The sequence below is a fragment of the Esox lucius genome, chromosome 13 (assembly GCF_011004845.1).
Source record: "Esox lucius isolate fEsoLuc1 chromosome 13, fEsoLuc1.pri, whole genome shotgun sequence".
NCBI classification, from domain to species: Eukaryota; Metazoa; Chordata; class Actinopteri; order Esociformes; family Esocidae; genus Esox; species Esox lucius.
Window position 1 is genome coordinate 16,704,580 of NC_047581.1, and position 16,450 is coordinate 16,721,029.

At 39.7% G+C, this 16,450-nt stretch overlaps 1 protein-coding gene across 10 annotated transcripts in view; it reads right to left on the reverse strand.

The window, feature by feature from the left end:
* gapvd1 (GTPase activating protein and VPS9 domains 1) overlaps positions 1-16,450 on the reverse strand; it is a 53,518-nt gene that overhangs the window by 33,421 nt on the left and 3,647 nt on the right. For all 10 annotated transcript variants that reach the window (XM_034296315.1, XM_029124506.2, XM_029124512.2 and 7 more), the window contains exons 2-4: positions 6,857-7,071; positions 4,531-4,798; positions 571-1,146 (exon numbers count right to left, since the gene is read on the reverse strand). In XM_034296315.1, the coding sequence (XP_034152206.1) occupies positions 571-1,146; positions 4,531-4,798; positions 6,857-7,041 (1,029 nt within the window). In that variant the 5' untranslated portion in view covers positions 7,042-7,071. The remainder of the gene's footprint in view (positions 1-570; positions 1,147-4,530; positions 4,799-6,856; positions 7,072-16,450) is intronic.

Sequence of the window (16,450 nt, forward strand, 5' to 3'; positions counted from 1 at the left end):
TACACTCACTACTTTACACTGTAGCAAAGTGTCATTTCTTCAGTGTTGTCACATGAAAAGGTGCGTACTCACTTTTGTCAGATACGGTATATACAAGCTACTCTTTCAGAATAGGAGACAAATGCTGACATGTTTTGGACATATCAATGCATGGTTTAAACTAAGAACATTTATAAAGCTGAAGATCATTTTGAAATAGAACAAATAGTTAATTAAATGTTAATTTCGCTATGATCACGGCTTCCTCATTCGTTAGGTTTACTATATTGTTGTCTCTTTTGCCCCTTCATTTAGAAACATTTAATTGTGCAGGGCAGTGGCTGCCTACCTAGGACCTGTTTGATGTGCCAACAGGATGCTGTTATTACAGTGACTCCCTCATTGGGAGGAGGGATGTGTGAGAAAGATAGAGGGGGTCACACACAGATCCCTAGATACTTCCTAAAATGCAACATCAAATTGCTAAATGAACCATAGCATCTCCATTTTAAAATAATTCCAAAAGTAGAAATCACAAAATAAGGGAAAAAATAGAGAGAGTAGCATTAATTGGTCAGCTACTCCACTGACCTGCATGAGGTTAAATCGGGCCACCTCGTTGATAGGGGCATCCGAGATGATTCCATACTGCTCAGGGTTGACAATGGCTGGACAGATGAAACAGGTGAGCAGCAGGTCCGTGCACATGGTCCGAACCTCGCCAACCTCCAGCCGGTCCACACATGACAGCGTCTTGTACATCTGAGACACTATCCAGCGCAGGTTGTGGGGGAAGCAGTAGGTGTTCTGCTTCAGGTAGCCAATGAACTTGTTCACCAGCGTCACAAGCTTGGCCTCGTTAGCCTCTACAGCGGCCGTCACTTTCTGCCGGTAGCTCTCAGAGCCCTTCTCACCAAACAGACGCTCTTGCTGGGCCGGCGTGAACCGCTCCGTAACCTTGGAAGGGTCCGTCTCCAGGTGATCCTCATCTTCCACCAGTAGTTGCATGATTGGTTCGTGGAGGGTGGCAGTGAGGAAGAGCTTGGCGGAGTACAGCCCCTCAGAAAAAAGTTTGAAGAGGATGCTAAAAGCACATGTGCCCCGCCGCAGCAGCCGCCGAGGATTGTCACTCTCCTTCAGCTCAAACTCCACCAAGTAGCGTAAGACCTGGAAGTGATCAAAACAGGAGCACCATTACATTTAGTTTTTTTGTGACTTAATTCCATAGCATACAGCCATATGGGGATATAAAAATTGTCCAATGTTAGGGAGAAACTGGGGCATGATGTCAGACACTCATTCGCTTCAGTATTTATGGTACTGCATACACCCAGTCACACACCTTAATATCTTCAACAAAAAACATGTGGAAACAAATGTATCCAACGTTCTTGGGCAGGACATTTGTAAAGACTCCTGTAGGTTTGTTGTTGCATGTTCTTTGTGGTTTCAGAATCTGTAAAGGCACTTTGGCAATTGCTGATGTACAAAGAGCATTATAAAACACATTTGGTTGATTGATTGACGCTTACAAAACTTACACCCACAGTCATTACAAATAAAACTGTCCGCAGGCTATTCTGCACATCGCACAAAGCATGGCACAACACATAAAAATTTGACAGAGTAACCGTACTAAATTCAATGGGAGTAGCCTTACTTTGGTAAAGTATTTTACAATCAGACGCGGATCCAAATGGAACATTTCTGATGTTTTATAACGTAAACCAGGGGTGTCCAAACTGTTCCATGGAGGGCCGAGTGTCTGCAGGTTTTCGCTCACACCTTGTACTTGATTGACTAATTAGGTTACTAATTGATTCGTTTCTACCCTCACCTGGTTGTTTCGGTGTGAACTGGGAACAAATTTATAGGAAAAACCCAAAACCTGCAGACACTCTGCCCTCCGTGGAACTGTTTGGACAGCTCTGACGTAAACCAACTTTTTCATAAATTCCACTGTAGCCGGAGACAGCCAGTTCATTCTAGAAGAGAAGCTAAACAGCAATGATTCTGTAAAATGTACCATAAGGCAGTGTAACACAGCCTGTGTGCACACAACATAAGATAGTTAGATGGGACAACCACACAACCCAACAGAACACTTTAATAAAGCAGCTATCAGCAAAGTCAGTGTTAGAAGGTAGAGGAGAAAAATACATTCCTAGCATTAGTTCACAAAAGACAACAGTTGGAGGGCTAATAAATTATTTATAGAAAGAAGCAGGGTTTTTTGGGAAATGGCAAGGCCAGAAAAGAGCTTTGCCTGGGATGAGCAGATGCAGCCCTCCGTAGGGATAAGACAGGCAGGAGACCAGAGGGTAGGGGTGTTGGGTTCGGGCATTGCCTCAAAGTAGGGCTGTGAAGTTATTGGAATATTGGTTTACGGTGATCGGTTAGCTCAATCAACTCGGTCACCGACATAACTGCAGGGCGACAGGGGGAGGTTGCTGAATATGAACAAGAACAATTTAAGCGTTAACATACACCAACCAGCCTAAACATTATGACCACCTGCCTAATATTGTCTATGTCCGCCAAAACAGCTCTGACCCGTCAAGACAGACTCCACTAGACCTCTGAAGGTGTGCATTAGCAGCAGATCCTTGAAGTACTATAAGTTGTGAGGTGGGGCCTCCATGGATCGGACTTGTTTGTCCAGCACATTCCACAGACGCTCGATTGGAATGAGATCTGGGGAATTTGGAGGCCAAGTCAACAACTTGAACTCGTTGTGTTCCTCAATACACTCCGGAACCATTTTTGCTTTGTGGTAGGGCACATGATCCTGCTGAAAGAGGCCAATGCCATCAGGGAATACCGTTGCCATGAAAGGGGGCACATGGACATCAACAATGCCCAGGTGAATGGTACGTGCCAAAGTAACATCCACATGAACGGCAGGACCCAAGGTTTCCCAGCAGAACAGTCCCCAAAGCATCACACTGCCTGTGCCATCTTGCCTTCTTCCCATAGTGCATCCTAGTGCCATGTGTTCTCCAGGTAATCCATGTGATGTAAAAGAAAAGGACCAACCCACCTTCTTTCATTGCTCCATGGTCCAGTTCTGATGCTCACATGCCCAATTTGGCCCATGCCAAAGTCACTCATATCCATACGGTTGCCCATTTTTACTGCTTCTAACACATCAACCTTGAGGACATTGTTCACTTGCTGCCTAATACATCCCACCCATTGACAGGTGCCAAAATAACGAGATTATCAGTGTTATTCACTCTACAAGTCAGTGGTCACAATGTTATGGCTGATCAGTGTATAATGCCGTTTCAAATAAAACATCTGGAACAAAGCCATTATAATGTCATTATCAACCGCATTACTGATGTGGCTCATCTACTAGGATCAGTTAGAACTATAACAATTACATTGAAATCCATACAAAGTTCGATGGGTTTCCTAGCATTTATTAAAATATACGGGGATGTCACAAAGTAGTGGTGATCGAAAAGCCTTCAAATAGGATGTAGAAACATGAAAATATTCCACGTCCATATCCGTGGGAATGTTCTTTTTCACGTAGATAATCATTATTTCTGAAGGTTCTACCAAATTGCATTAGCGGGGGGAGAGCAATGTAACCAAATGACACTGAACTGGTGCTAGCAAATACTAACAGAGGATTGATGGGAGTCCTGTGATGATACTTGTCTTTCTGGCAGCTTCTCCCATCCCAGCAGAGAAATTCTGTTAGTGGTCATATGTAATCAAGTATTCTGTCAACTGTTCAGTCAGAATTTACATTTTTAGAGATCCAGATAAAAATGTAAGTTAAACAAAAAAAAATACAAAATTTAACTACACACGATATTTATAAAATTATTCCAAATCCTTCACCACAAGTGTGTTGTTTATGATTGGTATCGAAATACCTTTACACTACACAGTAAATAAATTACACCTAGCCCTTAAGGACTGAATAAAAAAAGTTTTCCTAATGGAAAAGAAATCCCAGAACTAACAAATAATATTATGTGAAAAGGACTTGCTCAAGCAAGGAATAGTAGGAATGAGAGAGAAAGCACCTGTCTAGGGCAGTAGAAACACATTGTTGAATAACTTTGCATCTTGTTTGATAGCAGATGCGACCAACGCTTCCAAAGGAAAACATGGACACTGACAAAATAAATAAAATGTTTTAACATGATTATTAACGTTAATCATGGGCAGTGGTTCACTTGGAATGAAATAAGTGCAGGAGATGGTCCATTTGACCATGGTGTCAAAGCCATAAAATCGTAAAAATGGTCAGCCTCTATTGGTAGCCTATGTAAATCTAAATAAAAGGTATCTCTGATCTATAGTTCTAGCATCGCCTACCATTAGGCACTTGATCAAGACATCATGAAAATAAAAATAAACGTTAGGCTACTGCATACAACTTCTATCAGCCCCTTTATCTCGAGAGCTGATAAATGTGTAGGCACTTGAGCTTGTATTTGATTTGGCTAAAATGTGGTTACAGAGAGACACAAATGGCACCTGTGAATATTAAGTTTACAGTAGGCGTGCAGTAATCAATAAAGGACTCACCTGCAACAGGTAGCTTTCGTCCTCCTGCATGATACAGTTGCCGTATAGTGAGGTGAACACAGTGTTAATGACACCCTGTGTATGCTCCTGGTTCAACTTCTCCCCAGCCACCAGACAGGAGGCCACCAGCCGAGGGTTCTCACGTACCCGACCCAGGAACTCCCCATAGATGCTCTCCTGGAAGCCCAGAGTCTTGTAGCCATCCAGGAACTGTGTATCTTCTAGCACTTTGGCATGTTGGCAGCATTCAGCCGGGGAAGCCTCAGCACTAAGACAGATAGCTTTAATTACATCAACACCGCCACAAAACCAATGCCTATAAATGGGCAACAGAGGGCTGTTGATTATTGGTTAGAGTGATGCTGATGAAATGACTCCTAAAACCTTGCAATCGTGCTTTATTTAATGTAAATAGTACTAAGCTTGATATGGCATACATGTTTAACTTATCAGGATTTAACACAAACAACATTGTAACAACAGGACATTGAAACAGTTAATAATATAAGATCCTATTTCAGGACTAATTAGTTAGTGGTTCATTATAGTTCATTAAAGGTCCACAGAGAGCAAAAAATTCTATAACTTAGAGAAACAGCTGGAATGTATAGACATTTTACTAATGGATTTAATGTTTTATTGGGTGTTAACCTTCAAAAGCAGTATAGATTTGACTATAAGAGAACCTTTCCAACTCGGGATAAATTGCATAGACAGCATTGGAACTTAGGCAAACCTTAAAAAAAGATTATGAAGCATTGTTGATTTAAACAAAATGTAAATGTAAAGAAAGATAATGTTTTTCCCCAGACAAAGACAAGATAATGATAAGACAAAAATTGAAGAAACTGACTAAATCCATTTAGATTTTCTTTGACATAAAAAAGATACATTGAGTGATGTCAGAGCCAAAGATAGCCAATGAGTGGTCTTTGTAGGTGATGTCTGAAAAGGTTTTATTTTAAACCAGCAAATGACATTAATCACATACAATGTATTTAGCAGCGACCATATTTGATTGAGTGTTTCTGCTGTGACAGAACATTTGTTTGTGAAGTAATGATTACCAATCAAATCGCATTTGATGACGATGCAGTCATGCTAGCTCGACTGTACTCTCGGTGAGGGAGAGAGTTGTGTGCATAGAGAAATGTTCCAATTATTACTTCAACTTCTTAAGTTAGACAAAATGTAGATGCGTGATTATTTTCCTTTAAGGCTCAAAATCACTAAAGTGTGACAAACTAAAATGCTTTTCTCAAATGACTGAAAGTATGATTCCTTCTAGAATAGCTGCCAAAATTAACACTGCACTGAGACAGTCCAATGCAACCGCAGCACCCAAATTTACAGTGAAAGCAGGCAATGGAAGAGGTGGTTAAGTGTCGATTGCAGCTTTCAAAGGCTAACCTTTAAACATGTAGCAAAAATCCCTTGCAAATCTTGAGACCGCTATTATCCTTCTAAACACATCATATTTAAATCCTTTAAATGCATTTTTAAATTGTTTTGGCCATTATAGAGTATTTAAAAATGGGTGAAAAATGCTAATATTGGCATGTTGCTAAAAGGTTAGCATTTAGAAAGTGCTAAAAGCATAGAATCCAGTCTTTGTTCATAGACATAAGCTATTTTAACTAAGTAACTTGAGATATTAATGCAGAAACTTTATTTGCTATATTGGATAAGCTATCTACCATTAGCTAATTATGTTAATAAAGTACAAAGAGATGACAAGCTCTGGACAAATACTGATTATTATTCAATTAGTGCTTTATTTGACTAGGATATACATTAATGGAGCTCACAGCTTTTTCTGCCACACACACTCCCCACATTGCGCAAAAAGGCAGAGAAGAGAGAGCATGTTTCTTGGGTTTGGACAACCAGACTTTTTAGAAAACTATAAACAAAAAGTAGGAATTTGGCATTTTATACTGCAATTTTCATTTAGCGTTTCATATACATTTTCTTTTATTAGGATACTTTTATATCAAGATTCTGTGTTTAACGCTAGGGATGGTCACGGTTACACGAATATGTGAATAACCTAAATTAAGTTAGTATTCAAGTACTTGTGTCTGTATACATCTTTCCCCCCATAAAGTTTTTTACATTTACGCATTTTTTTGGATTAAATAAATAAACATGAAAAAGATTTTTCAAACTACTATTAAAATTCCAATCAATTTTTTTATTTATTTCTGTTAACCGAATACTAATCAAACAATAACCCATACTATTCAGATAATAAAATCTAGTTAAAGTGACCTCTGGGTGTTTGTTAACCAGATGGAAAATAAACCATGTTGGTCTCCATGCTGACCTGGTAAGGATGAGGCGGTCAAGGTTGATCCTCTGCTGTTTGGTGATCCAAGCAGCACGGTACAGCCTCTCAGCAGTTTTCAGCACATCCCCATTGAGCCGCTGGATCAACTGTTTCTCTGAAGCTACATACAGCCGCTCTTGTTTCAGGTGGTGGGCCAGAGTGTGGATGTCTGGCTTCACCATTTTTACCAGCTCGCACAGAGATGCAAGGGACTGCAGAAGAATGAGGGAAAAAAACATAAATCACACTGGGAAGTAGTACTAAGGACGTAAGAAGAGGACATGGCAACTTATAACCAAAAATCAGACACATTTTGTTGATGGCTGCTACAAATTGTGTTGTTATGAAAGCAAAACTTTGACTTCAAGACAAGAGGGGTGTACTATGAAGCGAGGTAACTGGCTTATCAAGGTAAGTTCAGGAGTAACTTAGTGACGTGGAGTGTAACTTCCCGATTAACCCGTACTAGGAAAGGTGAATACGTTATACCCAAGGTATGCACGGCAATTTACGCTGCATCTCTATACTGCCCCCGAGCAGGTTAACTCGATGTTACCCAACATAAGCACTGCCATTCCGGCCACAAAAATGCAGACATTGGCGCATGGATTGTCAGAGGATCACTCCCTCAAATCCCCAAATGCTGTAAATGCCATTGCATTAAATGAACAGTTAAATTAATAGTTCGACACAGACTGCACATTCAGATTGGTAATGTGTAAAATAGCAAACACAGAAATTTAACACGATTTTAATTCAGTTTAATAGCACATTATGTAGGCTATGATCTATATTTTTAAGTGAGACAATCTACGCTGTTTACGCGTCTGAAAATCGCAAATCATAAACATAATTGCAATATTTGTCAAATAAATCGTGCAGCCCTAGTTGAGACCGTGTAACTCCTGAGGTAACTCCCGAGGTTGTTCTCTAAAAAATATATTGATTTTCATCTGAGAGAATTCCCTATCTTTCCCGCTTCTAGGGCCAGGTGTCTTAAAGCCCTCACAGTTGAACAGACAAGTGTGCCTTGCTTTGCGAGAGTTTGCCAGTTGACATTTCATGTATTCCATCAGCAATCTGAGCGAAAATGCTATATGCAGTGCAAGGTGTCTCTCACTAAACTGCTTGATGCATTTGTTGTGATCCTTGGCCATTTATGCGTTCTAAATATCAAATGTGCTTTTTATGTGATCGCAAGTCATTCGCAAAAAATTGTCATGAACATGTATTCATCCGGGAAAGAATATGGAGCACAAGTCATTTAGCAAAAACTAGGTTACACAGTCAACTAACAAACATCTGAATCACCATTGTAGTACCGTTTAACACCAATTTAGGCAATCACAGTTTGTCAACCAGTGGGGAACCTTCAGGGCCTTCTACACCTTCAGAGAAGGACTAAAACTTTAATAAAAAATAAAAAAATATATTTTTTTATAATAATACTAATAATGCTTTTAAATGTTTTAATTTAATACAATACATTTAATACAAATTCTATCATCTATGTTCTAAAGTTGAGCTTACTGTCAAGTTCATGTCCTGAAAACATGTTATCCAATCAGAATCGTCTCTATTAAGGCCCAGTTAGCTGGCTCATTCATTGGTTAGGACTTCACGAATCCCGGGGAAGGCCAAACTGTGTTTTGGTGTGGAGAGTGACAGGCAAATCGACCAATCACGCTTTGACTTCAAGTGGGCGGGAAAAAAACTAAAGATCGTAGGCCTTCATGAAGTCCGAATCTCTGCAGAGTGGTGAGAGAGTTAAATGGCGGAAGACGAGAGTAACATTGTGGCTAGCTTGATAGCATCACCTTTTTCAAGGCAGCCTTTCACAGAAAAACTTGAAATAATAAAAAACGGAAGACCAGAAAAAGAAATGAATAGGTTAAGAAAGTGTAAAGGCATTTCAAGACCGAAAATTATCAGCAATATCCATGGATGACAGGCTGTAAGAAAACAAAACAGACTGTACTGCTGGAGTTGTGTACTTTCTACAAGTCATCCACCTGGGTCAGCGGCGGATTTTCAGCCTTACAAATATGACAAAGTCAGCCCACCGACATCAAGATTCTGCGGCACACCTGCAAGCGACGGTCAATTTGAAAACTTTTGGGGATCTTCAGCGAGTTGATCTTCAGCTAGATGAGCAGCACCGTAATCATACTACGGCCCACAACAACAAGGTCAGGCAGAACAGAGAGATCCTGAAACGTCTCATTGATGTCGTCACATTTCTTGGAAAGCAAGAGCTGGCATTGAGGACATGATGAGAGTAAAGATTCGGAAAACAAGGGGAACTACTTGGAGTTGCTGGAGTTTTTGGCGGGGTATGACAGCCCTCTGCGCTGTCATCTGGATTCGGCCACAGTTCATCGGCCTGACCTGATTCAATCGGTGACAGATGTAATGACCGAAGCAATGAGGGAGGAGGTGATGGAGGAGGTGAGGAACACGCCTTGTCTCTGTTATGGTAGACGAGACAACTGACGTAAGTAACACCACTCAGATGTCATATGTCCTACGTTACACCACTAACAGTGGTGTGAAGGAGCGCTTTTTCCAGTTTGGGGATGTCTGTGGTGATAAGCGAGCAGAAGCCATAGCTGGTCATGTTTTGTAGTGCCTGCACCAATAAGGTAATTGGCCAGTGTCACGATGGAGCTGCAGTCATGGCCTCTGGACTGAATGGGGTCCAAGCTAAAATAAAGCAAAAAAAATACCACAAGCTCTCTTCGTTCACTGTTATGCGCACTCTCTGAACCTCATCATGTCTCAAAGTGCTGCTAAAAATCAAAGAGTGCCAAAAAAGAAGTTAGCCAAACGCACGAAACTCCTGGATGAAATATGCCATCGAAGACTGCCCAGAGTGACTCCAACACGGTGGAACTTATCATTTTGGTTTGGTTTGCACTGTGTATGAGCGAAGAACTCTTGGATCTCTTTGAATTCATTGTTGACAACCACAATGATTTTGATAATGCTGTACCCAGCGCTGATGGATACACTGCACTGCTGATGGGCTTCGAGTTCTGCTTTCTCCTCGCCACATTCAACTCCATGCTCGCATACTCCGACCTGCTCTTTGGGATCTTGCAGAATAAGGAGTATGACGTGCAGTTCTGTTTGTCCAGCATCAAGGACTTTTGCAGCACCACAGAGAGAGAAAAGGCCAAATTTGACTCCATCCATGAGGACAATGTGCGCGAAGTCAGGGTTCCCAGCGGGCGCAGGGCACGTAGAGTTGGAGATGTGCGCGCAGCGTACCAGCAGCTGCACAGTGAAAGAATGCTGAGTTGCAGCCAAAGAACACCATACCTACTGTGAAGGCGTTTGTTTGTAATAATTATGGGGGGGGGGGGGATCAGTAAAATAAACTTTTTCTCTGCTGAACTTATAGTTCTGTCACTTTATTGAAGGGGTTTGATTGTAATAATTTAGGAAAAATCTGTAAAATAAGTTTCTCTCTGCTGAACCTTTAATGAAAATGTCTGTAAATGTAGTTTTTGCCCTTTATTGAAATTAGGAAATTTTACTTACATTTTAGGGTATTTGTTTGGCAGCCACAGCTACCAGTGATTTACCATTTTCTATTTTTTTTTACAATGTGGGCAATTCTTATTGGACACAATTTCCACTTCTCATGCTAATGCACATCAAACATAAAAGAAGAGAAATAGCCTAATTGAACATCTGGCAACAGATCTCAATTTCACCCCAAGCAGAAACACTTTTGACAAAATGTATGTGAAACTTAAAACTTACGTACCACTAAGTACCATTTACTCAGCATTATTAAAGAAAATTACACCTTATTTTATTACATTTCCTCTTGGCAATACATTATGTTGAGAGAGGACTTACAAATAACAAGTGATTTCATTATTTTTATGCACATAATAATAGTCATGTCCATTCGGAGGACAAATTCTAGGCTTAAATGTATGAAACTGTTCATAAAATTTGAAAAACAAATAATAATTGACCACATACTTAGTAACATAGCAATATGTTTTTATACCTGATATTCAAAAGACAGAATGTCTTAAACAGAAGGTTTGTTTCTGTATATTTTCTGTTTTGACCACAGATTTGTGCCACTCTGGCTCTCCCTTTCACTATGTGATTTGCGTGTTAAAGCCATAACAAAAAATTATATTTTAAAGAAATTATTAGCAAAACTGTCCTTATTTCTAGATTGCTCCATTAAAAAAAAAAGCTGCTGCTACCTATACTTAAGGTAGTACCCCAACTGCGACTTCCTTCCAACTTTTTCCAGGTTTCTAAACAGTTCTTCATTAATAAAGATTCTACAATAACTAAAAATCCTGAATGAATATGGTAATAAGTGACAAAGTTAGAAGCAGAACAATTGGTTGGGTAGACCTACAAAATAGTGAGAAAGCAATGGACAAGGAAGGGGAACTCTAAAGCAGAAGAAAAACTCTGTAGGTGTTGGGGAAAGGCACAGTAACAGCTGAGATAATTAAGAAAATAAAATTCTCAGTCCAAAGTCCTCTGGACTAGATTCTTAGGCTCAGAACAAAGGCTTGTGAATCAGAAGCAGCCAAAAATCTATTTATGAATTTCACAACACCAAACACAGTCCAAAACATCTCGACAGTTGAACATGCAACAAAGGCCATTTTCACAATAACCAGAAATAATATCACAATATCTCAAATAAACCTTTCAGTTTAGGCTTGCCCCAGAGGTAGCAGTCAAGGCACACGTTTCACAGGTTTACACCACAGTTAATGCCCGCTAAAATTATTAGCTATTTAGAACCTATTGAGAATACCACGTCATGTACTAAAAGCGATTACTATAGAGAGAGAGAAATGAATCATTTTCTAAACGCACAAAATTCAGAAAAAGTCTCATTTTCACTTCCACATCAGAAGCAATAGGACTATCTGCATAAGAAGGGTAATGACTCCTGTAAACCTTATAAACTATATGTGGTTCAGTACACCACGATTGTCTAGCACTAGTGTTGGGGCAAATCCCAATTACTTGACAGACTGAAAGCTTATTCACTAAAGTTTTGGTCAACCAAGACTTCTATAGTCACAAAGTCTAATTTACAATTTCCTTTCAAGACACTGACTTACAGTCCACAAATCTAGGCTAATGGTTCTCAAAGTTGGTGGATTTGAGACTGTTTGGAGCAATACTGAAGTGTTACTAAGTGAATTAAATAATTTAAAAGGTTATGTATACAGACGGTTTTCTGAATGAAAAATGGGCCTATGGCCGTGGTCAGGGGTGTGGTAAACAACATACACAACCCATCGGAGGCTTTTATTTTGACATGACCCTAATCCACTGTAGCTATTGAGTTGTGAAAGTTAGCTAGCTAGGTTCTTACCTTGAGTTGCCACTCAGACGATTGCTACCTTTATTATGCCAATTACTGAGAGTTCAGAACAAACGTGCGCATACATGAACACAGCCAGTTACTTCTCTTACCTCACTAGCTAGTTTGATACTCTGAACATGCAGGATGTCGTTTCTCAGCTCTGCTCGTGCAATAGTAAACTGTTGCGAGAATCAATTAATCTTTTCATGCCCACGGCCTGTCTCTGTACATTTCGCTTCTCCGGTGCTGGAGTTAGCTCCGGTGTTGTGGTTCTGCGCTGCTAGCATTAGCATACTCACTGCACTCTGCTGTGTATAATGTTTGACTAAATTGCTTGGGTTAGTGTTTTTCCTTTCCTCCTCTTGACAATTTAGCAGAGCAGAGCTTGCACTCTACTTGTGTCACTGCTGACATCTCCATCTTCCCGCCCTACCAATCTGAGTTCTATATTCTATACTTACGCATCCAGACCAAGCGTGCCGCACAAGCCCTGAAAAGTGAAGCTAAAACGTCTCGATCGCCCCCTGGTGAGTGGTCCTAGTATAGGTCATAAACCCCGCCTCCCCATGTTATTCAATGGGACGCGAGACCAACTAAACAATTAAATGACCCTTCAAATATATTTTTTCCGAAGCTGGTTTCTGTCATTTACTGTAGTTTGTATCACGCTAATGTAAATTCAAGAGTTTGTTTTTAAAATAAGTTGGTTTTTAGTTAGTTATTTAATGCTCTAAAAACGTGGTGTGACGTCGTGATTGACAGCTGTGATTGACAGCTATCTGAGCCGAGGAGCCACTGAAGCGCCAACAGGCTATATTTCGCGATCTTCGGAGGACTAAGGAGATTGGAGCTTTAAATGTAATCTCTAAATTTCTATAATTGATATAATTTCACACAGACATAATGGGTTGTTCTGCAGTAGATTGTGCTAACCGATCTGGCATTTCCAATCGATCTTTGAATTTTTTTCGGTAAGTTAAATTTATAAGCTATTTAATTAGTAAATAAATGTAATGGGCTAGCTAACGTTAGCTAAAAGACAACAAGCCTTGTTAATAGCCATGTTAATAGCTAGCAGGTGATCGTTAGCTAGAAGTTACCAATTATTTTTGTATTAGGCCTATTCTAAATTAAGGTTAAACATGATGTAAGTTAGGCTATAACATATCATCTAGGTTTAACAAGCAAAGGTTGTACTGTACTTGGACTTGATTGAACTCTGTTTAAATGTGTGGTTAGTAGGCTACTTGTATTTACCTTATTTTAATGAGGTTGGAGTGGAACAGCGCAGACAGAGTTCACAGGAGCAGGACTCCACTTCCAAAACAGTGCAGCGTGTGCTTGCGATTGATTACGGTATGCGCATTCTGCGAGGGAGAGTGAGGGCGGGGCACAGGGGTGGGGCCGTTGATTTCGCGGCTTTACTTCCTGCTCGCTACTGTGCAGAACTGGTCCCAAGATCGCTATCTGCGCAGACGCAAGTCCAAGATGTCAGCGCCATATCGGGACACTGGCGGCTTCAGTTTTCACCAATGGAAAAGAGCGAAAGGGCGTCGTCCATTTTTTTTTACAGTCTATGGTCCAGACGCGACAACCATGGAGTTTCACTTAATGTCCTGACGTGGTATCGGCATATTTCTATGAGTACAAGTACATGAGCCCAGTTTCGGCCCGATACTGGTACCGGTGCATCCCTAAAATTATCTACAACAATTATGTACGACAGAGCTGAAAAAAATTATAGAAACAAAAACACAGCCTATTGCGCATCCATCATTTTCAGGTATGATAGCGACATAACTTTGTCTGCGTTCAATTACGCAAATTTTTCTCTGTTCATTCATTCATTAGCAAGCCCAGTATTTCCTCATGATTGAATAATCAAACACACATACCAAAGACAGGGCAAGCAGCAAGCTGAAAAATCTATTTGAAAATAAATTTTAGATTGAGCTTTTTAGCCAATAGTAAACGGGTTGAATAATAGTGGGTTGATTACACAGTAGCCAAATGACAAGTGGTTATAAAAATGATATCAAGTTGGGCTGTCTGAATTTACACATCATCCCAATCACATGTCAAAACATCGATGGCAAACCATGTAATCGTCATATTTTAACCATGGAAGGGCCATATGTAGGGGTAATTGGTGGGAATAAGACAATGTTATTCATGTATTAGTAAAATTGTTTAAAAAGCTGCAAACAGTATAAATGTATATCTGAAAAGTATATATCCTACTATATAAAACATTTGAAACTAATAATTCAAAAGGATTAGGCCTTATGATCTTATCTTGCAAAATAAAGTAATCAGACAATTGTAATATATAGAGCTATCTAGTATCATTGTAAATTATTTGATTCTGGGATGAGGGGGAGCAAACTAGGGCTGATCACATTCAGATGACTAGTGGATTGTTTAGTCAGTTTACAACACTACAGAGGATATAAGGATGGTTAAGAATTTATATTAAAATAGGCCTGGGTCTTATGCCAAACACTGCACAGCACAGGACATTAGCATAATTTGTGGCAAAGATCTTGACTACCTGCAAATGTAGTTGCATTTCATCTTACTATTTTTCATCCTACTTAAGTCAATGTGTAACAAATCTGTAGCATGGAAGCACTACATTACAGTGGCATATGACAAAAGAAATTGTATGCAATCAGTGTTCTTTGCAAACTTGGTTTATCTAACCTATTCATCTAAAGTTTTCAGTAAGTGCACACTACAGCTTTTTTAAATGCCTTAAAAAAACATCCCATTGAATAACATGGGGAGGCGGGGTTTATGACCTATACTAGGACCACTCACCAGGGGGCGATCGAGATTGGCTTGAAAAACACTAGTAAACTAACATTTACATGTTTCTAGAGCAAGTTAATTCCATTAGGCAACCAAGAGTCTGCTGGCTGGGTGAAGGCCACATTAAACTAAAAGGTACATCATGGTTTATTAATACCATAACTCTAGATATTTACTAAAAACTAGAAAAGGTTGAATTGTTTAAGAAAACTAACGTGCTTTTGAAAAAAGACAAATGTTTAAAAAGTTAAAAAGGTGTCAAACAGTTTACATAGTGAAAAAGGTCAAAAAGTGGGAACTGTGCTGACAATGGTTAAGTCTACAACACTAACTTTGATTCAACCAATACACTCACAGTCACACTGTTAGCCACAATATGTAAGTAATTTAAGGCATGGGTCCTGATGCCAAAGTACAAATGCCCATGTTGACATGTGGTATAATTAAGCTTAATAGCCAGACAAATTATTTGGTGAAGTTTCAGTTAAAATGGACTCCGCAGTCAATTTTATGGCAGTTTAAGCCACTGCAGCTAAAAATGTATCATGTGTCAACACAAGGTTTGAAAAAGCCAATAAGTTGGCCGACCCTTGAAAAACAGGTCCACGCAATCTGCATCCTTTCGTGTTCTGTGCCACCACAGCTGAAAGTAGTGTCAACATGAGGTTTAAAACGCTTATTAATAAGGTTGTCAGTCTAAGTAGTTTAAAGTATTAACCAATTCCATGGCAGGAATAACAACAGATCCATAAAAACAGGTTCTTAACAGCTTTGGTGAACAAGCAAAAATTCAATAAGTTGATTGTATTGACTATGTTTGGGGCCATATCGCCATTGCCCTAACGCATCGTATCAAAGTAAAAGCATGGGGTCTAAATAAGCTTGATGGCCTGAGTAGTTGAAAGAAAGGAATGGAGTTTCTAGGTTTAAAATTGTCAAATTGTCCACATGGAAATGTGGGCCCGCTGACTCAGTAATGTTTTTGTCCGCTTCCAGTGGATGTAGCGACACAAGTACAAGGGATATCAACTTCAAAATTCATAGCAACTCTTTCCAGAATAGTCTTAACAGTTCAAAGGTGAAATGGTGTTGATAATTTAAATGGTGTAGGAGGACTGGCATGGCCAAAAAGTGGCATGATCAATATGAAAGAGTTCAACAGCTTGCATGGCTTACCACAAGTATATATTAATTAAATGCATCTAGCTATGTCAAAAACATGTGCAAACCCAAAAGAAGCAGCTCCAGCATAAGGATTTAAGTGGATGACTTTTGGCCGAAGAGATGATCTTCAATGAGGTTGAGCAGTTTAAGTTAGGGTCTGCAAGACAATGTAATGAACAACACTGGACTCTGAGTTTATGGCTGGTTGGCTAATCACATGTAATAAGCAAGGTGAAAGACTATACCCTCAC